General features: G+C 42.7%; 1 protein-coding gene across 3 annotated transcripts in view; it reads right to left on the bottom strand.

The window, feature by feature from the left end:
* The window catches only part of LOC124715465 (E3 ubiquitin-protein ligase Bre1), a 274,712-nt gene that overhangs the window by 14,245 nt on the left and 240,293 nt on the right, over positions 1–20,174 (bottom strand). For all 3 annotated transcript variants that reach the window (XM_047243098.1, XM_047243099.1, XM_047243100.1), the window contains one exon: positions 12,781–12,972. In XM_047243098.1, coding sequence (XP_047099054.1) covers positions 12,781–12,972 — 192 coding nt within the window. The remainder of the gene's footprint in view (positions 1–12,780; positions 12,973–20,174) is intronic.

Here is a 20,174-nt window from a genome sequence, read left to right as displayed (position 1 = left end):
GTACACTTCTCTGTTAAAACTGCATGTATATCCTTGCATGGATTTACACAGTTTTGTTCTTTATTCATGTTTACATTGAGTCTGTAAGCACCATGTTTCTTTACTTTCATCCTCATCGTGTGTTCCAAAATTTTAGCTGATAAATTGCACAATGAACTCGCATTGTGCTGTTTCCAAACCCATAGTATGTTGCTGTTATTGACAGGAATGTAAAACTCACTAAACCCATGTATCATACATCCACAAAAGGAAACTTGCTAATAATGCACATTTCCCGCAATCAGCAAGCAAGGAAACTAAAGTAACAGGACACATTTCAGGCCTTTTTTTCCTCCAATCATTCGTGAAACTCTCGTTAGCTGGTGATACTTACGTTACCGCACATCTCTGATGAGATATCTGCAAACTTATTGCAACGGTGGACAGAATAGCCAATGACAGAAAGAAAAAAACTGTGTAAAACTCTACAGAAACAATAATACTAAACAGCAATTAATGACCCAATTAAGCATAATACAGATTTACAGAGACAAGGATTCAATAAAGGAAGTTTCAGCAACTCTGTTCATTCCCTTTTGATGTAAGCAATGGAACATGAAAATTGTGTGCAGGTTTAGGCTGAAGCACCGGAGCCTTTGGGATGCCCATAAGGGCTGTACTGAGGAAGCCACACCCCAAAACCTCTGCCACATACATCTATGCAGCATATCAAGATGCACCATTAAGAATAGCTACTAACTGTTCAAGAAACATCACTTGATCAACAGTTCCACAAATGTTGATCACCATTAATTAAATCCGTGTGGGGAATATGCAAAATTTTTTCTGATAATTTAAATTATGTAACATATTACTGAGATTTTTTTTAAAATATATATTTTGGGGTGGCTCCGCTTCAGAGCCTTCATCTACATGCGCAGATACTGAGGCAAAAGAATTGTCTAAAGAACAGGAGATGAATTATTGTTGCAACTATATATTGTGCTGTGAGTTTTGTGTATGACTGTCTGCTACAGACAGTAACAGGCGCCAAATTTCTTACCACGATGAGAGCCCAATGGATGTGTTGACAACATAATTTATAAATTTTTTACTTCATTAGGTAAACAGATAAAGATTTTAATGATTGAATAACTCACTGCTTCCTCTGCCACATTACGCCTAAGTGAAGAACAGTGTAAGCAATTTCTCCTTGCAGTATTATATTTATGAATGGTACTGATACTTTTTAACTGTCAATGACTGATAACAATTAACTTCATGATGGAGTAAATGTAGTCTGTTGTCAGTATGCTGAACTGTATAAAGAGCTTTCAGTAAGAGCTGTAATGGACACCACATATTAGCATTATTACATATTTCTGTGTAATAAATACTTTCTTCTTGAATGATGAGTCACCCCAGCATATGTCACAAGACAGTAGTGAATGAAAATATAAAAAGTATGTAAACGTTTTCACATTTCCATCTTCAAACTCTATCATCAGTAACACAAATGTTACAGAGGTTAGACCTTTAAGATGATCTGTAACATGTGAATACTTAGTTTCGTGTCTAAAACAAAGATGGCAGACAAACAGGGCTCATTTATCATCAAGTATCAAACAACGGAAAATCCAGGATGGAATGTAACAATATTATTATGAAAAGGATAGTTGCTACTCACACCCGCACGCGGGCACACACACACACACACACACACACACACACACACACACACAGGAGACCATATTCTCTGGCTGCAGAAGCCAGACCAGTCTGTGTGTGTGTGTGTGTGTGTGTGTGTGTGTGTGTGTGTGTGGGGGGGGGGGGGGGCGCGTCCATCTGTTGTCTATTTTCGACAAAGACCTTGTTGGCCAAAAACTCATTTTGTGACAGTCTTTCTGTTGTGTCTATCTAAACTCAGCATCTACAAAGTGTAGCAGTATGAAACTGGAAATTAGTTGCAATAATTACACCTCTGTTTTTGAAACTGATGAACAATATTTTATTCAAAATAATTCCCATTACTATTTATACATTTCTCCACATCTCCGGCATAGTAGGAGCGTCATGCCAAAGAAACAGTTCTTCTTTTGAAACAAACCCGTAAGCTAGCCATTTTCGTACATTTTCATACAAACTGAGGCATTGTTCAATGAGAGGACGTACCAGTGATGCAAATAGATAATCAGATGGAGCCAAGACTTGAGAATAAGCCACATGCCTAGTATTTCCCAACTGAACACCTCGATTGCTTCCCTGACCTGTTTTGCTGCGTGTGATAGGGCGTTATCATGGAGCAATATGACTGTGTTGCCTTTTTCCATATTCTGGTCGTTTTTCATGTAATGCTTGATTTAAATTGATCATCTGCTATTGGTAGTGATCAGTGTTAACAGCTTCACCAGGTTTTAGTGTCTCATAATAGAGGACACCCTTCCAATCCCACTAAACATGGAGTGTTGTCTTTTTTCCAAAGCAATTAGATCTTGCAGTGGATGTCTGGATTCACTTATGATTTACGACACTTAGGATTCTCAAAATATACCCATTTTTCATCACCTCTCACTATTTGATGCAGAAACAACTTTCTTTTGTATCTTGCGAGCAAGATTACAAAGTAGTATTTAGATTTGCTTGCTGTCTTTCTTTCAGTTCATGCAGTACTCATTTTTCCACTTGCTTCACCATCCCATAGATTTCAACCAAACAGAAACGGCTTTCTGCAACACATTAAATTGTTTCATGGCTTCCTGTTGAGTTTGAGTATCATCTTCATCCAATAAGGCCTCCCATTTGTTGTGTTTGAACTTTTTTGGTGGTTTACCGTGCTCGTCATTTCTCATGTCAAAATCACCACTTTTGAATTTTTTGAATCACTTGAAATACTGCATTTTCTCAGGAGCATGTTCACCGAAAGCTTCGATGAGCATTCAGTGTGATCCTGCAGCAATTTTCTTCAAATGATAACAGAAATACAATGCTGTCCACAAATCATAATTTGTAGGCACAAAACTCGACATGTTTACGGTTTTGAAACAGATACCGATGTATGGAACTTGGGTTACTGTGTGTCGACATTCGTTGTCAGCCATTACAGGAAGTAGATGCACTGCAAAGGTCCTACACTAACGGCTAGCACCATCTACACCTGGTATATGATGAGTAGCAACTATCCTTTTCATAATATTATTATAATCAGTAACAATACATTAATTAAGCCTTAACTTGAAGATATTTCTGAGACTGTACATTCAAAGTATGGCCTTGTGTGGAAGTGAACTTCAGGCTGTGGGAAAATTGGAAAAGAAGACAACTGAAGCATTTGAGATGTGTTGTTACAAAAGAACGCTAAACACTAGGTGGACTGATAAGGAATGAGGACTCCAGAGATTAGTCAGGAAAGGAGAATGTGGAAATCACTAACTCACTGTGCAAAATAATTAAAGGGTCACTTTCTCGATACCACCCTGATTTCAATGCAGAAGTGTTAAATGTGGCTTAAAGGTGCCTACAACCTTCCTCTGCAATGGTACAAATGCATGGTGCACTGCAAGTCACCCTCATGCTCAGTAATGCTTAATGAGGTCAGATTCGACCAAATTTCACCACTATTCAGCCCAATGCCACTGTGGTTGTGTCACACAAGGGAAGGTCGTCACATCAGCTCCTTAATTATGCCTCACACATTCTCTTGATGCCTCTGCGATGGAGGTCAGAATTCCAACACCAAGCACTGAACACTTAAATCATGCAGGGTTTCTTATGGATGGCCGAGGAAAACAGTTCAGACATTCCATCCCTGGGAACTTACACAAAAAGGCATCAGGGGTTGGCATAAAGGATGTCAATGAAACCACCTCTTCCCTTGGGGTATTATGCTAAAAAAGCATAGACTTACTTTCTGGCATCGGCAGCCAAAGGCTGTGGTCATATGTGAGAGAGGTGTGTGTGTGTGTGTGTGTGTGTGGGGGGGGGGGGGGGGGGGGGCGCGCTGTCTATTTCTGACAAAAGCCTTGTTGGCCGAAAGCTCATTTTGTGACAGGCTTTTCGTTGTTCCTATCTGCGACTCAGTGTCTCTGCTAATTGGTGAGTAGCAACTATCCTTTCATAATATTGTTACATTCCATCCTGGATTTTACATTGTTTGAACTCTCTTTCCTGCTTCAGATCACATTCATATTTTGTCAAACGGTTTTGTATGATCTCTAGAAGTTCCAACTTGTATACTAGAGAAAAAAATGCAGTTGCACTATACTACAATGGGGTCAGATAATTTTCAATGTGGTTGCAGTCCCATGATGTCCTTAGAGAAGAGTTAAATCACCCTAGGTGAGTCAGCAGCATCAAAGATTGTCAAGAACTTTGTTCTGTTGCATATCAAATTGCAAACTGTTGTTTCCGACCACACAATGCATGTAAATGAATACTCCAGATTCGGAACGGCAGTGTATCTGAAACAATTTCCTTGGTCATCCATCAGAAAACTGCAGCATTTTAATGTTAGGTCAGTTTCGACACTAACCTGACCTACATCACAGAGGAGTCAGCAAAGGGGCGAGTGTGAAAAGGGTGGCAGGGCAGGGGAACAATTTTAAGTTTCCCACCGTGTGACATGTTGGGCAGAATTGTTCTGAAACTTAGTGGCAATGTGACCTTATTATCTTAAACCTCACATGAACATCTGAGCTCTGACTTTTTTTCTCACTCGTGTCAACACCTTGCTGTCTGAAGCTTTGCAGAGCCTGAGGGTGACATCACTGGGACTCAAGCTTCTGCACCATTATGGAAGAAGGCTATTAGCACCTCTGAGCCAAAATTCAAACTTCTGCATGTAATGAATAAAAATGACGGGGAGTCAATAAAATTACCCTTTAAATTTTTATCGCAGAGTAGGCCAAGGGACAATATCACAGGACACATGTTAACACTTCAGAAGGTAGCTTCCACAAATGGGGCAAAAATAGAGAAGACAGAGATTGGAATATATCCAACAAAAAATCAAGGATGTTGGATGAAGAGTGACTTGGAAATTGAGGTGGCCAAAATCAAATTAGTCATGGGGAGAGGGGGTGGGGGGGGGGGGGGGGGGGTGGTTAGGTAGGCAGGAAGAGATTGGTTGGTTTAAAAGAGGGAGGGAGGGGCCAAACTGCTATGTCATTGGACCCTCGTTCCGATTAAAATAATTCCAGGGTGGGAGTACAATAATCGAGACATACAAAAAACAGCTGGATGAAAGGAGAAAACCATAAGAATGACAGAAGGGCAACAAACACTAAAATGGAGAAAATCAGACAAGAAAACCACAGAGACATGCAAGAAACAGGTAGAAGACATCAAAACAAGAGAGCAGATTATCATGGCGGCTGACCATGAGAATAAAAAGGAGAAGCCAGCCACTCTGCAACACATTAAAACCTCCACCCTCTAAGCACTTGGGTGGAGGACACAAAATCCACCCTCACAAATAAAACATAAAACTAAAGCTGCTGTTGAGGCATTGTTGCCCAACACCAATGATAGGGTGCTGGAAAAGTTAAAAGTCTGCTGCAGAGTGGCTAAAAGTGGGCAGTCCAGCAAGAGGTGGACGACTGTCATTTCTGAGCCAAAGCGACACCGAGGTAGGTCCTCGCGAAGCAGGACATAATCATGTGTTAGCCACGTATGGCCAATGCAGAGCCGGCCAGAGGACAACTGATTCCCTGAGAGAGGACCGCTTCGAAGACTTCCACACATTCATAGTCTCCTTAATGACAGTTTGTTGTGCGTACTGTTATGCCATTCTGCCTCCCAAAGCAAAAAACCCTGCAGCATAAGACAAAATGCAGGTCAGTTTCAGACTTGCCCATCTCTAGAAGCAGTTTCTGCGTAGCCTGTTGGCAAGTTCATTACCTGGGATTCCAATGTGTCCTGGGGACCACACAAATACCGCTGAACGACGGGACCGTTCCAGGGCTGAATGGATGCTATCAAAGGATGGCAAGCGTAGCACTGGTCAATAGCTTGTAAACTGCTTAAGGAGTCAGTACACAGGAGAAATGATCTCCCAGGACATGAGTGGATGTGGTCACAAGCACGAGATGTGGCCGCCAGCTCTGCAGTGAAAATACTGCAGCCATCTGGCAAGGAGTGCTGTTCAATATGTCCTCCATGGACATATGCAAAGCCTACATGACCATCAGCCATTGAGCCATCGGTGTGAACCATTTCATGGCCACTCTACATGTCAAAAATCAAGAGGAAGTGATAGCTGAGAGCCACAGGATTAACGAACTCCTTAGGGCCATGTGAAAGGTCTAGAAGAATCTGCAGCCTAGGTGTATACCATGGAGGTGTGCATGGATTTGGACCTCGAGGAAAGGTGGTAATGGGAAGGACTCCAGTTCAGACACAAGGGAGGGACGCGAACCGCGATCCTAAGCCCTGACTGGGCCGCTGATGCGGGAGATGAACTGCCATGGTTGGGAAAAGGAGACGGTAATTTGGATGCAAAGAAGAACATGTGCAACATAACTGGCGAGCAGTTGTGCACACCTAACCTTCAATGGAAAGCCTCCAGCCTCCACCAGGAGACTGGTCACCAGACTTGTTCTAAAAGCTCCTGTCACAGGCGAATGCCACAGTGGTGCACTAGGTCGAGTAAACGCAATGCTGAGGGTGCCGCTGAACCATATACCAGACCCCATAGTCGCGGCAAGATTGAAAAAGGGCTTTGTAGAGCTGCAGGAGTGTAGAGTGATCTGCATCCCAGTTGGTGTTGCTCAGGCAGTGGAGGGCATTGAGATGCTGCCAGCGCTTCCGCTTATGCTCGTGAAGGTGAGGTAGCCAAGTCAACTGGGTGTTAAAAACAGTCCTAATAATCGATACGTCTCCACTACAGTGAGTGGATCGTCATTAGGGTAAAGTTCTGGTTCTCGATGAATGGTGTGATGCCAACAGAAATGCACGACACACGACTTCGCACCTAAAACTGGAAGCCTTGGGTAGAGCTCAAGACTACACCTTGTGAATGGCTCCCTGTAGGCACTGCTCAGCAACACCAGTACTGGAGGAGCAGCACAAAATGCAGAAGTCATCTGCATACAAAGAAGGTGAAACTGACGGCCCTACAGCTGCTGCTAGACCATTAATAGCCACTAAAAAGAGAGAGACACTCAATACAGAGCCCTGCGGAATGACAGTCTCCTGAATACGGGGGGAATTATGGGAGGCACTCACTTGGAAATGGAAAGTACGGAGCGGCACGAAGTTTTGGATGAAAATCAGGAGCGAGCCCTGGAGACACCGCTCACCAGATGTTGGCGTCTGGAAAACAATGTTCGGATGGCAGACTTCAGGGACACAAGATTACCAGTGGTAGAGCGACCCTGGCGGAAGCCGCCCTGACTTGGATCCAGTAGGCCACATGACTGCAGGACCCAACTGCCGACACACCATATGTTTCAGCAGCTTACAAAGAAAGTTGGTGAGGCCAATGGGCCAGTAGCTATCCACATTCCACATCAGGTTTTGATCGGGTTTGAGCACTGGAATAATGGTGCTCTCCCACCATTGTGATGGAAAGACGCCATCACACCAGATCCAGTTGAAGATTACTAGGAGACATTGCTGGTAGTCAGATGAGAGATGGTTAATCATCTGACTGGATCCCATCTGGCCCAGGAGCTGTGGCGGGGCAATGTGTAATGGCGCTGAGGAGTTCCCACTCTGTAAATGAGGCGTTATAGGGGCCACTGTGGGGTCTAGTGAACAAGAGGACTTATCTTCCCATCCACCATTTGAGGATGTGAAAGGCTGGGGTGTAGTTCTCTGACGCAGAGGCTCAAGCACGGTGTTCAGCAAAGTGCTCCACAATCACATTTGTGTCAGTAGATAACACACCACTGATGTTAATGCCAGGAACTCCTGTTGGGGTCTGCTACCCAAAATGACGTCAGATCCTTGTCCAGACTTTGGACGGTGACTTATGGCACCCAATCGTCGACACTCGTCTCTCCCAACACTCCTCTTTCCATTCGTTTTATAAGCTGGTGAATGCAGACACGGAGCTGCTTAAAGGCTATTAGATGCTCTAGGGAAGGGTGTCTCTAATATCGCTGTAGAGCTCGTGGAAGCTATTTATTTTCTTCAGCGCCTTCTGGCGACCAGCATGGGACTGTCTTTCGCATTGGGCACCCTAAAGAATGAGGGATCACGTTTTCCGTCGCAGAAATTATCGTTGTAGTGACCTGCTCAACTGCAACATCGAGAGCACCATGTGGGAAGATTCAGCGGTGACATCAGAGGTGAAAGCACCCATTCTGCCTTGTTTACAGCCTATCTGGGTAGGTGTCTGTGGGCATGATGCCGGGGGAGTGACAAGAAGATGGTGAAGTGGTCACTACCACACAGGTCGTCATGTGCTCTCCGGTGGATAGATGGGAGACAGATGGGAATGCAAACCGAGAGATGAATGGCTGAATATGTGCCTCTCTGAAATGTGTGTATTTAATAGGCAGAGGTCGAGTTATGACAAATTTTTGACCTCCCTACTTCAGCCAGTAACTATGGTGCCACCCCAGACAGTTAATTCCTGTGTTGTCCTTATCCTGACAGTCACAGCTTCAAGAGGGGTTTGAAGGGGCACAGGTTCACTAAACACTGAGTTGAGCACATAGATGCAAACTCCACCTGACATTCTATTATAGTCAGTACAGTTCCTGTAATATCCCTTATAGCCGCAGAGGGCAGGGATCTGCATTGCTGGGAACCAGGTTTCCTGGAGGGCAATGCAGAAAGCATATGTAAAGCTTAATACTTGCCACAGCTCAGCCAGGTGGTGGAAAAAACCGCCACAATTCCACTGGAGTATTACGTGATAGTGAGACTGGGAAGGCCTCAAATACTCAATGAGGCACTCTACGACTCAGGATCACCTGCTGCCACCAGATGAGTACCTGTGTGACCGACATCCATTGTGTCTGAGGGCTCAACAAAGTCTAGGTCTTCAGCGGACGCCAGAATCTCCACCTCATCCGCAGAGACAGAGCTTCTAGATAGTGGTGGTGTGGGTGCCACCACAGTGCATTGGTTCTTGGGGGTCTTTTTCATTTTAGGTCTCTCTCGCTGCTCCTTAGGTTTGTTTGGCTGGGAGAGCTTCACTGATTCAGTCTCAGGGACTGAGGAGGACTGTGAGGCCCTATGATCAGCTACCTGTGGTTGCTTCAGCCACTGGTGGGTGTCAGCTTTGCCACTAGTAGGAACCTGGGAAGGGAGTGACACAAGGGATCCCTTCCTGATGAGAGGAGGCGAAGATGACTTACACTTCTCTGGCTGAGAAGTGGGAATTGATGTCCCCAATGGTTGGTGTGTGTGTGTGTGTGTGTGTGTGTGTGTGTGTGTGTGTGTGTGTGTGTGTGTGGGGGGGGGGGGGGGGGGGAGGGGGGGGGGGTGTTGCTCCTGAAGTAGGTTGTGCAGGAGCAACAGGGAGGGAAGTGCCCCCCATCATCAAGGAGGCAGGTGGAGTCTCACGGCTCTGAGAGCCAACTGTATGCAACGGAAGATCGTAGAACTGTTGTCATAGCGGCGGTGCAGGTTGACGTCATATGCAAAGGATGTAGCCTCTCATATTTTCTCTTAGCCTCAGTGTAGGTCAGTCAGTCCAGGGTCTTGTATTCCATTATTTTTCTTTCTTTTTGGAGAATCCTGCAGTCTGGCAAGCAAGGTGAATGGCACTCTCTGCAGTTGACACAGATGGGAGGTGGGGCACAGGGAGTATTGGGATGTGAAGGACATCCACAATCCCAACAGGTGACGCTGGAAGTACAGTGAGAAGACATATGGCCGAACTTCCAGCACTTAAAGCACCGCATCGGGGGAGGGATATATGGCTTTACATCACAGCGGTAGACCATCACCTTGACATTCCTGAATAATGTGTCACCCTCGAAGGCCAAGATGAAGGCACCGCTGGCAACCTGATTATCCCTCACACCACGGTGGTCACGCCGGACCAAAGTGACACCTCACCACTCTAAATTGGCGTGCAGCTCAATGTCAGACTGCAAAAGAAGGTCCTTGTGGAATACGATACCGTGAACCATATTTCAGCTCTTATGGGGCGCGATGGAAACAGAAACATCCGCCAGCTTGCACAGGTGAGTAGTGCCTGTGACTGGGCAGAGGGTGCTGTTTAGATCAAGATCAACCCTGACCGCATTTTGGACAAGCCCTCCATCTCCCCAAACTTGTCCTCTAAATGCTCCACAAAAAACTGAGGTTTTATTGACAAGAAAGATTCCCTATTAACTCTTGTACATATAAAGTGCTGGGGTGAATAAGCTTTGCTGCCATCCTTAGCCTGGCGTTCCTCTCATGATGTGACCAGATGGGGGGGGTGGGGGTGGAATGATTTGGGGTCTTATTTGTTAGCACTGAAGTTGTTAGACTTCACCGCTTACTGACTGATGGTGTTTGACCACCAGCAAGCGATGACATACTACGCTTCGTGGCGTGTCGTTAGCCCTGATGCCACCCACTCCAACCAGGGCCCCTCACCACGGGCACTACCCAACCGCAGCAAAGGCCACCATTGCTGGGAGTCCCGATGCCTCAGGGTGACAGGCATCTACTGCTTGGCAAATGTGGGGAGTTAATGGCGCAGGCATCAGCAGGGTGATCCCTGTGTGGTCAGGGGGCTACAATCAATATGGTACATGGCGGCCCCACCACAATAGACTAGTTACCATGCCACATATCAAGTGCAAATGAGCTAAGTAGGCCATTATCATCGACAGTGCAGAAAGTGATACTGCACAGAGGATGGCGGAAAACGCACTCAGGAGGGTGACCTCAGTTAACAGCTGGAAATGAGACAAAGTGCAGGTCCACGTCGATGAAAGATGCGAGAGGTTTCAGCACATCATGGACTCTGTGCACCATGTAAGGCTCTCTTCCCCAATTGGCTCGCTCTTCAGGAAAATTTTGATAAATGGAGGTCAAACCCTACAGGGGACCATCACATAAAGGCCCAACCGAAATGTGTGAGACTCCTTTTGGTTGCCTCTTATGACAGGCAAGAATACCTTGGGCTTATTCTAATCCCCGGACCTGCAGGAGAGGGGTTTGCAGGAAGGTAGGGAGTGGTCGGAGAAGACACTACTACAGAGAAATATTCACACGTTATTCATGTAGGTCTCAGATGTAAATAAGGTACAGACAACAGGGCTCTATTTACTGGAATGGAACTGAGGCTATATTATTTTAAAAATGTAGATGGATTTAGACGTATAAGCTGTGTCCATATCCAACACCATACACTATTCTTTGTAGACTCCCCCATTTACCTCCCCCAGATTTCAGTTTACACAAAGTAATGTGCTGGATTCAAAGAGATGTACAAATAGCTAAACTGGCAACGTACCTTACCTGCAAGGCACATCTGGATTCCAGTCCCATTCGCTGTCACCTAATGAAACTTTTTAAGTACAAAGTGAAATTTTTGTCAATAATCTCCCACAGTGACTGACTGATGATTAACTCTGAAAGATACTGATTGGTTGTATGTGACAATTTCAGTGGTCAAAGAGTACATTAATGAAAGTAGTCATTACAGAGCACTTTGTATCAAGGGCAAAAAGTATGTTCAGCTTGTGAACTGTTAAACACTTTTAACATCTTGAGGAAAAAGGAGAGGATTGTTATGGCATATTGTCCCTTGTAGTGACCTGAGGATCTCTTTTAAGCCTCAGAATGGTAACAGATAAGAAATAATGAGAAATAAAGCAAAGCTGGGCCTACCAATGATCTCCCGCAATGTGTTAAAAGTGCCAACTAGAACAAACTGTGGTTGTTTATGAGAATGGAAGACCTTGAACTGATGTTTTATCTTGCACTAAGCTAAATGAAGAAACTGAGAAGAAAAATGTCTACCATTATCCTTCCTCAGCAATGCAGTTATGTGGAAAGAAGGCTTAATCTTCATACTGTACTATTTCTTTTCTTTTCACCAATTACATTTGCTATCAATGAGTAATGAGCAATGTAATGATCATCCTCCAAGTGGTTCTTCCTCTGTTACTGAAGACTTCTCAACTCATTGTTCAATCAGTTCAAGAGATATTTAGTATGAATATGTTGTGGCTACTGCAAACAGTAATCATAACTGAAAAAGTTTGTGTGTAGTATGAAATGAAATGTACTTAATTGTCATCCACAGTATGTGTAGAAATATATGCTTTGTAATACTGGGATGATCTGTAATCAGTTTAATAATGAAGCACAAATGACACTGCAGACAGGAACAGATTAATTACTCAATGACCAAATATTTACATGGTACCTGCTTTAATATTTCTCAATTCTGTTTGAAGCGGGCAATTATAATATTACGGTTTCTTTATTTTGAGGAGCTATCAATGTGAACAGCATCTTGTTGGAAAAGAGAGGCCCTTGTACACCAAACAACACACTATAAGCAAGTTAAAAAAAAAACTAATGGCTACATAAACCCACTGTTCACTGATAATACTGATTACACATACCAACAAAACATAGAAGAACCTAAATAATATACTTGTATAAAAACCCAAATGAAAACCTGGGTTTCATTTCATTGACCAGGAAATATTTCACTGGAAAATATTTGACACACTCAAAAGCTTTCCTGAATGAGTGTTGTACTTTCATAAAACAAGATCTTCCTACTGTATTTTGCAATTGACTTTATTTTCTCATCTTTTACTTAAATATTTTTAATCTCACATCTGTATAGACAGCATACAATACAATACAACCAACACTTCACATTCCAATGCATACCTGTTCCTTAAGCACATCTTTCTCCTCTCGGGCCAGTTTATGAAGCTGGTTGGATTTTATACGCTCTGTCATGAGTTTGAAGTTAGCATCATCCTTCTCCCTCAACTGTTGTATCAGTCTTGAATTTTGCTCCTGCATATCTTCAAATGCCTGGCCTGTCACTTCCATCTCATTCAACAGTGCTTCTTCTTCCTGTAATACAAAGCAGAAGCTAATTCAGATCATTTTGTACTTACTGGAAAAATGTGTCATAAAACAATTTATATTGAAAATACAAGTAGTAGCAGCAGGCGTTTGGGCATCTAAAATGGCAGCCATGAATTAAGCTTTTAATTTTGTGTTGTGATGAATTACAATGTTAGGATGAGTTTTATTCACCCCCACCTCATAATGTGCACAAATACACCATGAAAATGGTATTGAGCAAATCTCATACACAAACTATTATTTGACAATTTAAACTGTAGGCTCAGTTGTAGTGTGAACTATCTTGCCCACAACTAGATATGACAATAATTTCAGTTCAATAGGTGGTCCTTGCATCACAATGAAGACACAGTGACCATAAAAAAGTGTTCATGGACAGACACAATAGCATGCCATTACTTAATGGCAATGATAAGAAAAAAGGTATGCCAGTGGCAATGTAGGAGATGGAATGCAACAGCAGAAGTCAAGAATCAATGGTATGCAAATTCAAGATTCTGAGGTGAGTGCAAAAACCTGAGAGAGGGGAGGGAGGGAGGGGGAGGGGGAGAGAGAGAGAGAGAGAGAGAGAGAGAGAGAGAGAGAGAGAGAGAGAGAGAGGAAAGGAGGCAAATTGCACATAATAAATATTCAACTGCTGATATGGATGTGTGTGTTGTTAACATTAGTTTCTCTGATATTATGAAAGCTACAAGGAAACACCAGTTTCAAGAAAATTTCACTGCTTTTGTCACAATGAGATAGACTTCATGGATAGCAAACAAGTGTAATAGGAAACTGTTCTATATATTGGATTTGGTTTTAAACAGTGCTACAATAAATAAATGAATGATGCCAGAACAATTGCAAAAAGAACCTATTACACATAATTTTTATGAAAAAAATAACAATAGAGAGGGAGGAACAGTGCTGAACCCATAGCGTCAGTGAACATTTAATTATTGTGAATACTGGTTATAACATGGGTTTCAATTCTGAGTTCATAAGACACATGTGATTCAGATATAGATGCCAATGACTATGACAATTTTGTATGGACCTTTGTTCAGTTGAAATTCTCCCCTAATTATGGCTATTTTAAGAATCTTCCATGTCAGAAGTAGAAGAATGAATCACCTACTTCTAGTCTGCTAAAAACTGACTCAGCCCTGGCCTACCAGTAATCAAACACATTATGAGCCAGTCTTCTCCCATTTCTTCCACTTGTACAATTATATCACTGAAAGATTTAATCAAGAAAACTAATAAATTAGGAGACAGAATTTCCAGCCAGCACATATCTTCAAGAAGCAAAATATGTAGTCACACAAAAGATGGTTCCTTCTCATCAATGATCAGAGTCATATGACCTTCCTTTTCAGCCTTCCCCAACCTATCCCTCTCTCTATCCCAAGTAAGTAATTATTAGTTCCAAAAGCTAGGATAGTGTGTCACTTTTATTTTTCTGTGTTTGTTGGCACTACTGCACATTTCAGCTCCTGAAATCTAGTACTGACTGGCAATTCTGTCTCTTAATTTATCAATAAAATTTTAGAAGGAAACAACTATTTTATCCTCCACTTGCTGCCACACCATCTGGAGACGTCCCTCCCAACATGGTGTAAGCCTTATGCTTGACACCATGGCAGTGTTTTGCGGATTCAGGCAGCTACTCAGTTGACATTATGATCAGATATTTTAACCACAAGAAAATGTGAGGAAGTTACTATGAATCAAACTCAGAAACTCTACATCAGAAACAACCTATGGTATGGTAATCACCGAAATTGTAAATATATCTGTCTGCATGGATTTAAGTAGAGCCAGGACTGTTATCTGCAACTCAAACGGCACTAAACAGATTGACAAACACATCACTATGGAAGGTAATTATACAGATATTGCTTGTGGAATGTTGTGAGAAACTGAGATGAAGTAAATTTGTCAGAATGCTTGAGAGCATATATTGTTACTATCCCTCTCCATTTCCTCTAGCAAAAAATACAACATCACTTCCACCCTAACTGAGTCTTCATTTCAGTTTCCTCAGTCATACAAAGCCATTTTTGCATTCTATCAACAACTCATAATTTCCTTTTTATATCTCCCAACATTAAATCCTACCTCACCTATTAGAAAGGACGATATCACACAGCACAAACTGTACAAAAATAAAAAAAAAAAATTAAAACAGATGCCTTTAAAAATGAAATGCATAATATGAAAGTCATAACTTAAAGAAGGGATTTCACTGATGAACAGCAGTGCAGTAAATAGTAGGCAAAGTAGGTGTTTAAAAGTGTTCTGTATTTCTGAAGTACAAACTTATTCACACTGGGAAGGAAATCAACTACAGTCTGTTAATGCCTTATTTATAGCCTCACAGAATATCCAAAAGTCAGATGATAAATGAGGCTCAGGTGTAACAACAGTCAACAAAATCCCACCATGTAGAAAAGAGGAAACTTGTTCACTGTTCGTATTTTTTTATTCATACATCAACGAGGTCTATAAGAAACACTAATTTTAATAATTTTTTTGTTCTCATGGTAAAGATAGTATTTATCATGAAGTTGTGCAGCAGGTATCTACACAGTAAAGTAGTCCTGAATCACCTCTTCAAATGGGTCCATCTTCACTACTTCCATTGAGATCTTCTTTTACTTCAACTTTAAAAATTTTCTTTCACATGAAATTAGTGTACTGAGTCATTTGATGTGTGTGCTAACTTTAATCAGAAACTGTTTCTGAACTTGGAACATTTATATGGAACAAGCGGCCTTGTTATGAAGAAACAGCCATTTGGCCATTCAGTCACTGAAAAATCGAACGCAATGACGAGCTTCAACTAACTACTCCACTTATTAATATACTCACTTTAAATTTGATAATTTTTAATCATTAACATTGAAGTACCATTTCTCTATTTGTTTATAAGCACAGGCTAAAACAACAACAACTTCTACTACTACTACTACTACTACTACTACTACTACTGAATAAAATCTTCTTAGTTGTCAAGCTGCATCAATTTGTATAAAATACTCTAGCTATCTCTGCCATAGTCATATAACCACTGGCTGACAGGACTGGCACATTGTTACACACACACAGGCACAATCACAGCATATGGCAAAAATCATATAAGGCTGAAATGAAATGTACAGAAGGTGAATGATGTCAAGAGGTGCGAGAGGTCAATGCCACATTTGAAACTGCCACTGCCACCTCCCTACAAGCGTCAAGCACCCGTCTTTCCTTTTTTTGACATCCAAAGCCTGTCCGCACACACTACCAGGTGTGTGACCCTGGTCTTTGTTAAAACTGTTGCTGTTTATTCTAATCTCAGCCATCTACTGTATAATGGAATTCCAATATGTTGATGCATGAGCCACGACTTTGATCTTTTCAAATTGTATTTTGTGTCCATTTTCCAATACTCAGCTATGGCCGGCTTGTCAAATTCCCTTTGTTCAATATTCCACTTGTGCTCAGCACAATACTTCACAACTGTGTGAACTGCTTGACCTATAAAGACGCTGTCACGTTTGTGAGGGGTACCATATGCATCAGGCACATGAAGAACTATGTTGTCTTTAACAGAGTTCAGCATCTCATACCTTAGGGGTGGGCTTGAACATTGTTCTCAGTTCACGTTGCAAGGACAAGGAGGTAATTTTTGCTTCGCTATAGTTAAGTGCCAGATTAAAATTGCTGCAGTGTACTAACTTTTGAAGACAACTAATCATGGCATAGTGAGACAGCTGACGTGACTGACAAGGAGCTAGATCTTGTTGTCAGAAACCCATTTGAGAGTCATCAATTTTTGGATATTGTTAGCAGAAGAGAGAGATGCATTCAGCATCTATTGCACAATGCAGCTGAGGATGTCAGGCTAACTACCAGCCCCCAAAAGATAAGCCACTGAAATCTAGTATTAACTAGGCAGAATGATGCGCCATATGATTCTTACGTGAGAACGAGGACTGGGTTGTTTTGCCAGCTGACAAAGGAAATGCCACCTAGGTTCTTAACACTGAAGACTACCACCTGAAGGAGCTGCATTTATTAGAAGATGACACATATTGGAATGTTAATCGCAACCCAATATACGCAATCATCAGAACGAGAGGGAAGTTATTAAAGGACTCTGGTTTACCAGATGAAATGGTGAAGAAACTGATGCCTCGTGCCCCCAGATCTCCCAGGCTTTATGGACTGCCGAAGACACATAAGCAAAATGTCTCTCTTAGGCCCAGTTAGTGCAATCAGTTTGTCCATCTGCAGACTGGCAAAGCAACTAGTAGGGTTATTAGCACCAAAACTGGAACACTGTGAACTCCAGTTTGTAAAGCTGCAGATACTTGTTGAAACACTTAAGAAAATGCAAATAGCTTGAGAAGACACAATGGTTAGTCTAGATGTTTGTAATGTTTTTAATAATGTGCCAGTATAAGACTTGTTGGATCTTTTAGTCCAACAGTTTCCACCTGGAATTGGAAAGTTGCTCTGTCATGTTTTGACAATGTACTTTTTGTACCACAGCGAATATTATGACAGGATGGATAATACAACGATGGAATCACCACTGTCTCCAGCACTCATAAAATTCTTTATGGAGTAGGCTCTGAAGTCTGCAGTGTTGCATCCATCTTACTTCCGAAGCTTCAAGACCCCTTCCTGATATGGCCTCACGGTGAAAATGCACTGCAGCAGTTTGTCGCTCACATGAACGGTGTCCATCTCAAAATTAAACTTACTACTGAGATCGAGGTGGATAGCAAGCTACCATTCATGGCTGTTTTAGTTGAGAGGAAGGCAAGAGGCCAGCTTGGTCATTTAGTGTACAGGGAACCAATGCACACTGACTGGTACTTGAACACCGATAGTTTGCACCACCCTGTACACAAAAAAAAGTGGATCTGAGCACATCAGTACACAGAGCGAAGATTATTTCTGATGAAGACCATCTACAGTGTGTACTGCAGAGTCTGAGACTTGTTCAGAGAGAATGGTTATAGCATGAGAGACGTTGCACAGACTTTCAGATGCCACCAATGAAGGATGAATTGTAAATCAGCAGAAGAGGCAAAGCCAGCTGCTTTCCTGCCGAACTATGGGGCAAAGAGCAATAAGTTAGGATGTGTGGTGCAGTGACTGGACTGACACCAGTGTTACAGTCTGCTCCCAAGATATGAGATATGCTGCGCACTGCTAATGATGACATAGCTCTTTGTGTGCCAAATGTGAATGACGTCCCTTGCAAATGCAGCAGCATCTATACAGGTCAAACAACTCACACAGGTGTGGAGCGTTGTACAGAGCACAAGCAGAATATTGAAAAAAGGCAGCTTGAAAAATTGGCCGTCACCACGTATTGCCTGGAAAATGGACACAAAATACAGTTTAAGAAGATGAGAGTCTCGGCTCTTGCATCACTGTACTGTTACTCTGTTGTATAGGAGGTAGCTGAGATCAGAAAAAACAGCGACAGAGACTAGGGTGTACACAATGAGTAGCACCTGGGGGCAGGCTTTAGATATCGAAAGAAACCAGAGACGGATGCTTGATGCGTGTAGAGAGGTGGGAGCGACAATTCAAAACATGGCGTCAACCCCTCGTGCCACTTGTCACTCAGTTCCGTGGCAGACCAGAGCTGCTATCAGCTGCAAAACTCATCTTCCATTCACACTTCAATTTGGCCCTCTCTGACTGCTGCTTGATGCTGCAATCATGCCTATATAAGCAGCAAACTGTGCCAGCTCTGGCAGTTAGTGGTTTTTACTCCTGACGACGATGGCAGAGACTGCCATGGAAAGCTTGAGTAATTTATTCAAATAAACATGGCCTGAAAACTGAGAAGACTTTATTCAGATATGCCATGGCAAAAGACGCCGAGGACACTACTACTACTACTGCTGCTGCTGCTGCTGCTACTACACCACCTCCTCCTCCTCCTCCTCCTCCTCCTCCTCCTCCTCCTCCTCCTTCTTCTTCTTCTGAGAGTGGTTTGGAAAGTTCTCAGAATCGCCACAAGAGGTCAGCACTAGCACAACGAGTTGTTCACATGATATTCATTGGACTGTTGCCTGAAAACACAAGCCACATCAGTGCCCTTGGAAGAGAGCTGTGATGGTGATGTGGCTCTGTTGTTGTTCCCACGTAGTGATTCGCAAAGATGGAGGGCAGGGGGGCGGGGGGGGGGGGGGGGGGGGGGAGGGTTTGAGCAGTGATTAAGTACTTTATCAAGAAAGGAATGAAAGCAAAGGGCATTAATGCCGATTTCCAGAATACACTGAGGAACTCCGCTCCTTCATAGTCAACTGTTTCCAAGTGGAAAAACTAATTTAAATTTGGTTGGGAGAGCTTAGATGATGATCCGCGCAGTGGTCAGCCAAGATGTGTCACTATTCCAGAAATCATTGCAAAAGTGCACAAAATGGTCATGGAGGATCAGCAATCGAAAGTGCTTGAAATTGCTCATGCTTTCCAGATGTCATCTGAAAGGGTATATCACATTTTAACTGAAGAATTAAAAATGAAAAAATTATCTGCAAGATGGGTGCTGCAGCTCTGGATGCTGGATCAAAAATGCACGAGAACAATGTTAGGCCCGTTTTAGGAGAAACAAACAAGATTTTTTGCGCCGGTTTGTGACCACAGATGAAACTTGTGTGCATTACTATACCCCAGAGGCAAAACAACAGTCAAAGCAGTGGAAACATGCTGATTCTCCGCCACCAAAGAAAGCAAAGACAATTCCTTCGGCGGGAAAGGTCATGGCATCAGTGTTCTGGGATTTGATGGGGTTCTGTTTGTAGATTACCTCCCCACTGGGCAAATAATTACTGGAGAATGCTATGCTAACCTCCTGGACAAATTGCAACAAAAGATATGCAAAAAAAGGCCAGGTTTAGCAAGGAAGAAAGTCATCTTCCATCAAGACAACAAGCTCCTGTACACATGTGTCATTGCCATAGGAAAAGTACACAAACAAAGGTATGAATTGTTGCCACATCTGCCTTATTCACCTGGTATGGCTCCGTCAGACTTCCTTCTCTTCCCGAAGCTGAAAATTTTTCTTGGTGGATGAAGATTCACTTCAAACAAAGAACTGATAGCCAGAGTTGACAACTATTTTGCAGGCCTGGAGGAAACTCATTTTCGAGATGGGATCAAGGCACTGGAACATCATTGGACCAAGTGCA

Source organism: Schistocerca piceifrons, chromosome 1 (genome assembly GCF_021461385.2).
Source record: "Schistocerca piceifrons isolate TAMUIC-IGC-003096 chromosome 1, iqSchPice1.1, whole genome shotgun sequence".
Lineage (NCBI taxonomy): Eukaryota > Metazoa > Arthropoda > Insecta > Orthoptera > Acrididae > Schistocerca > Schistocerca piceifrons.
The sequence above is the reverse complement of the archived record's forward strand: the minus strand, read 5'-3'. Positions and strand labels throughout refer to the sequence as shown.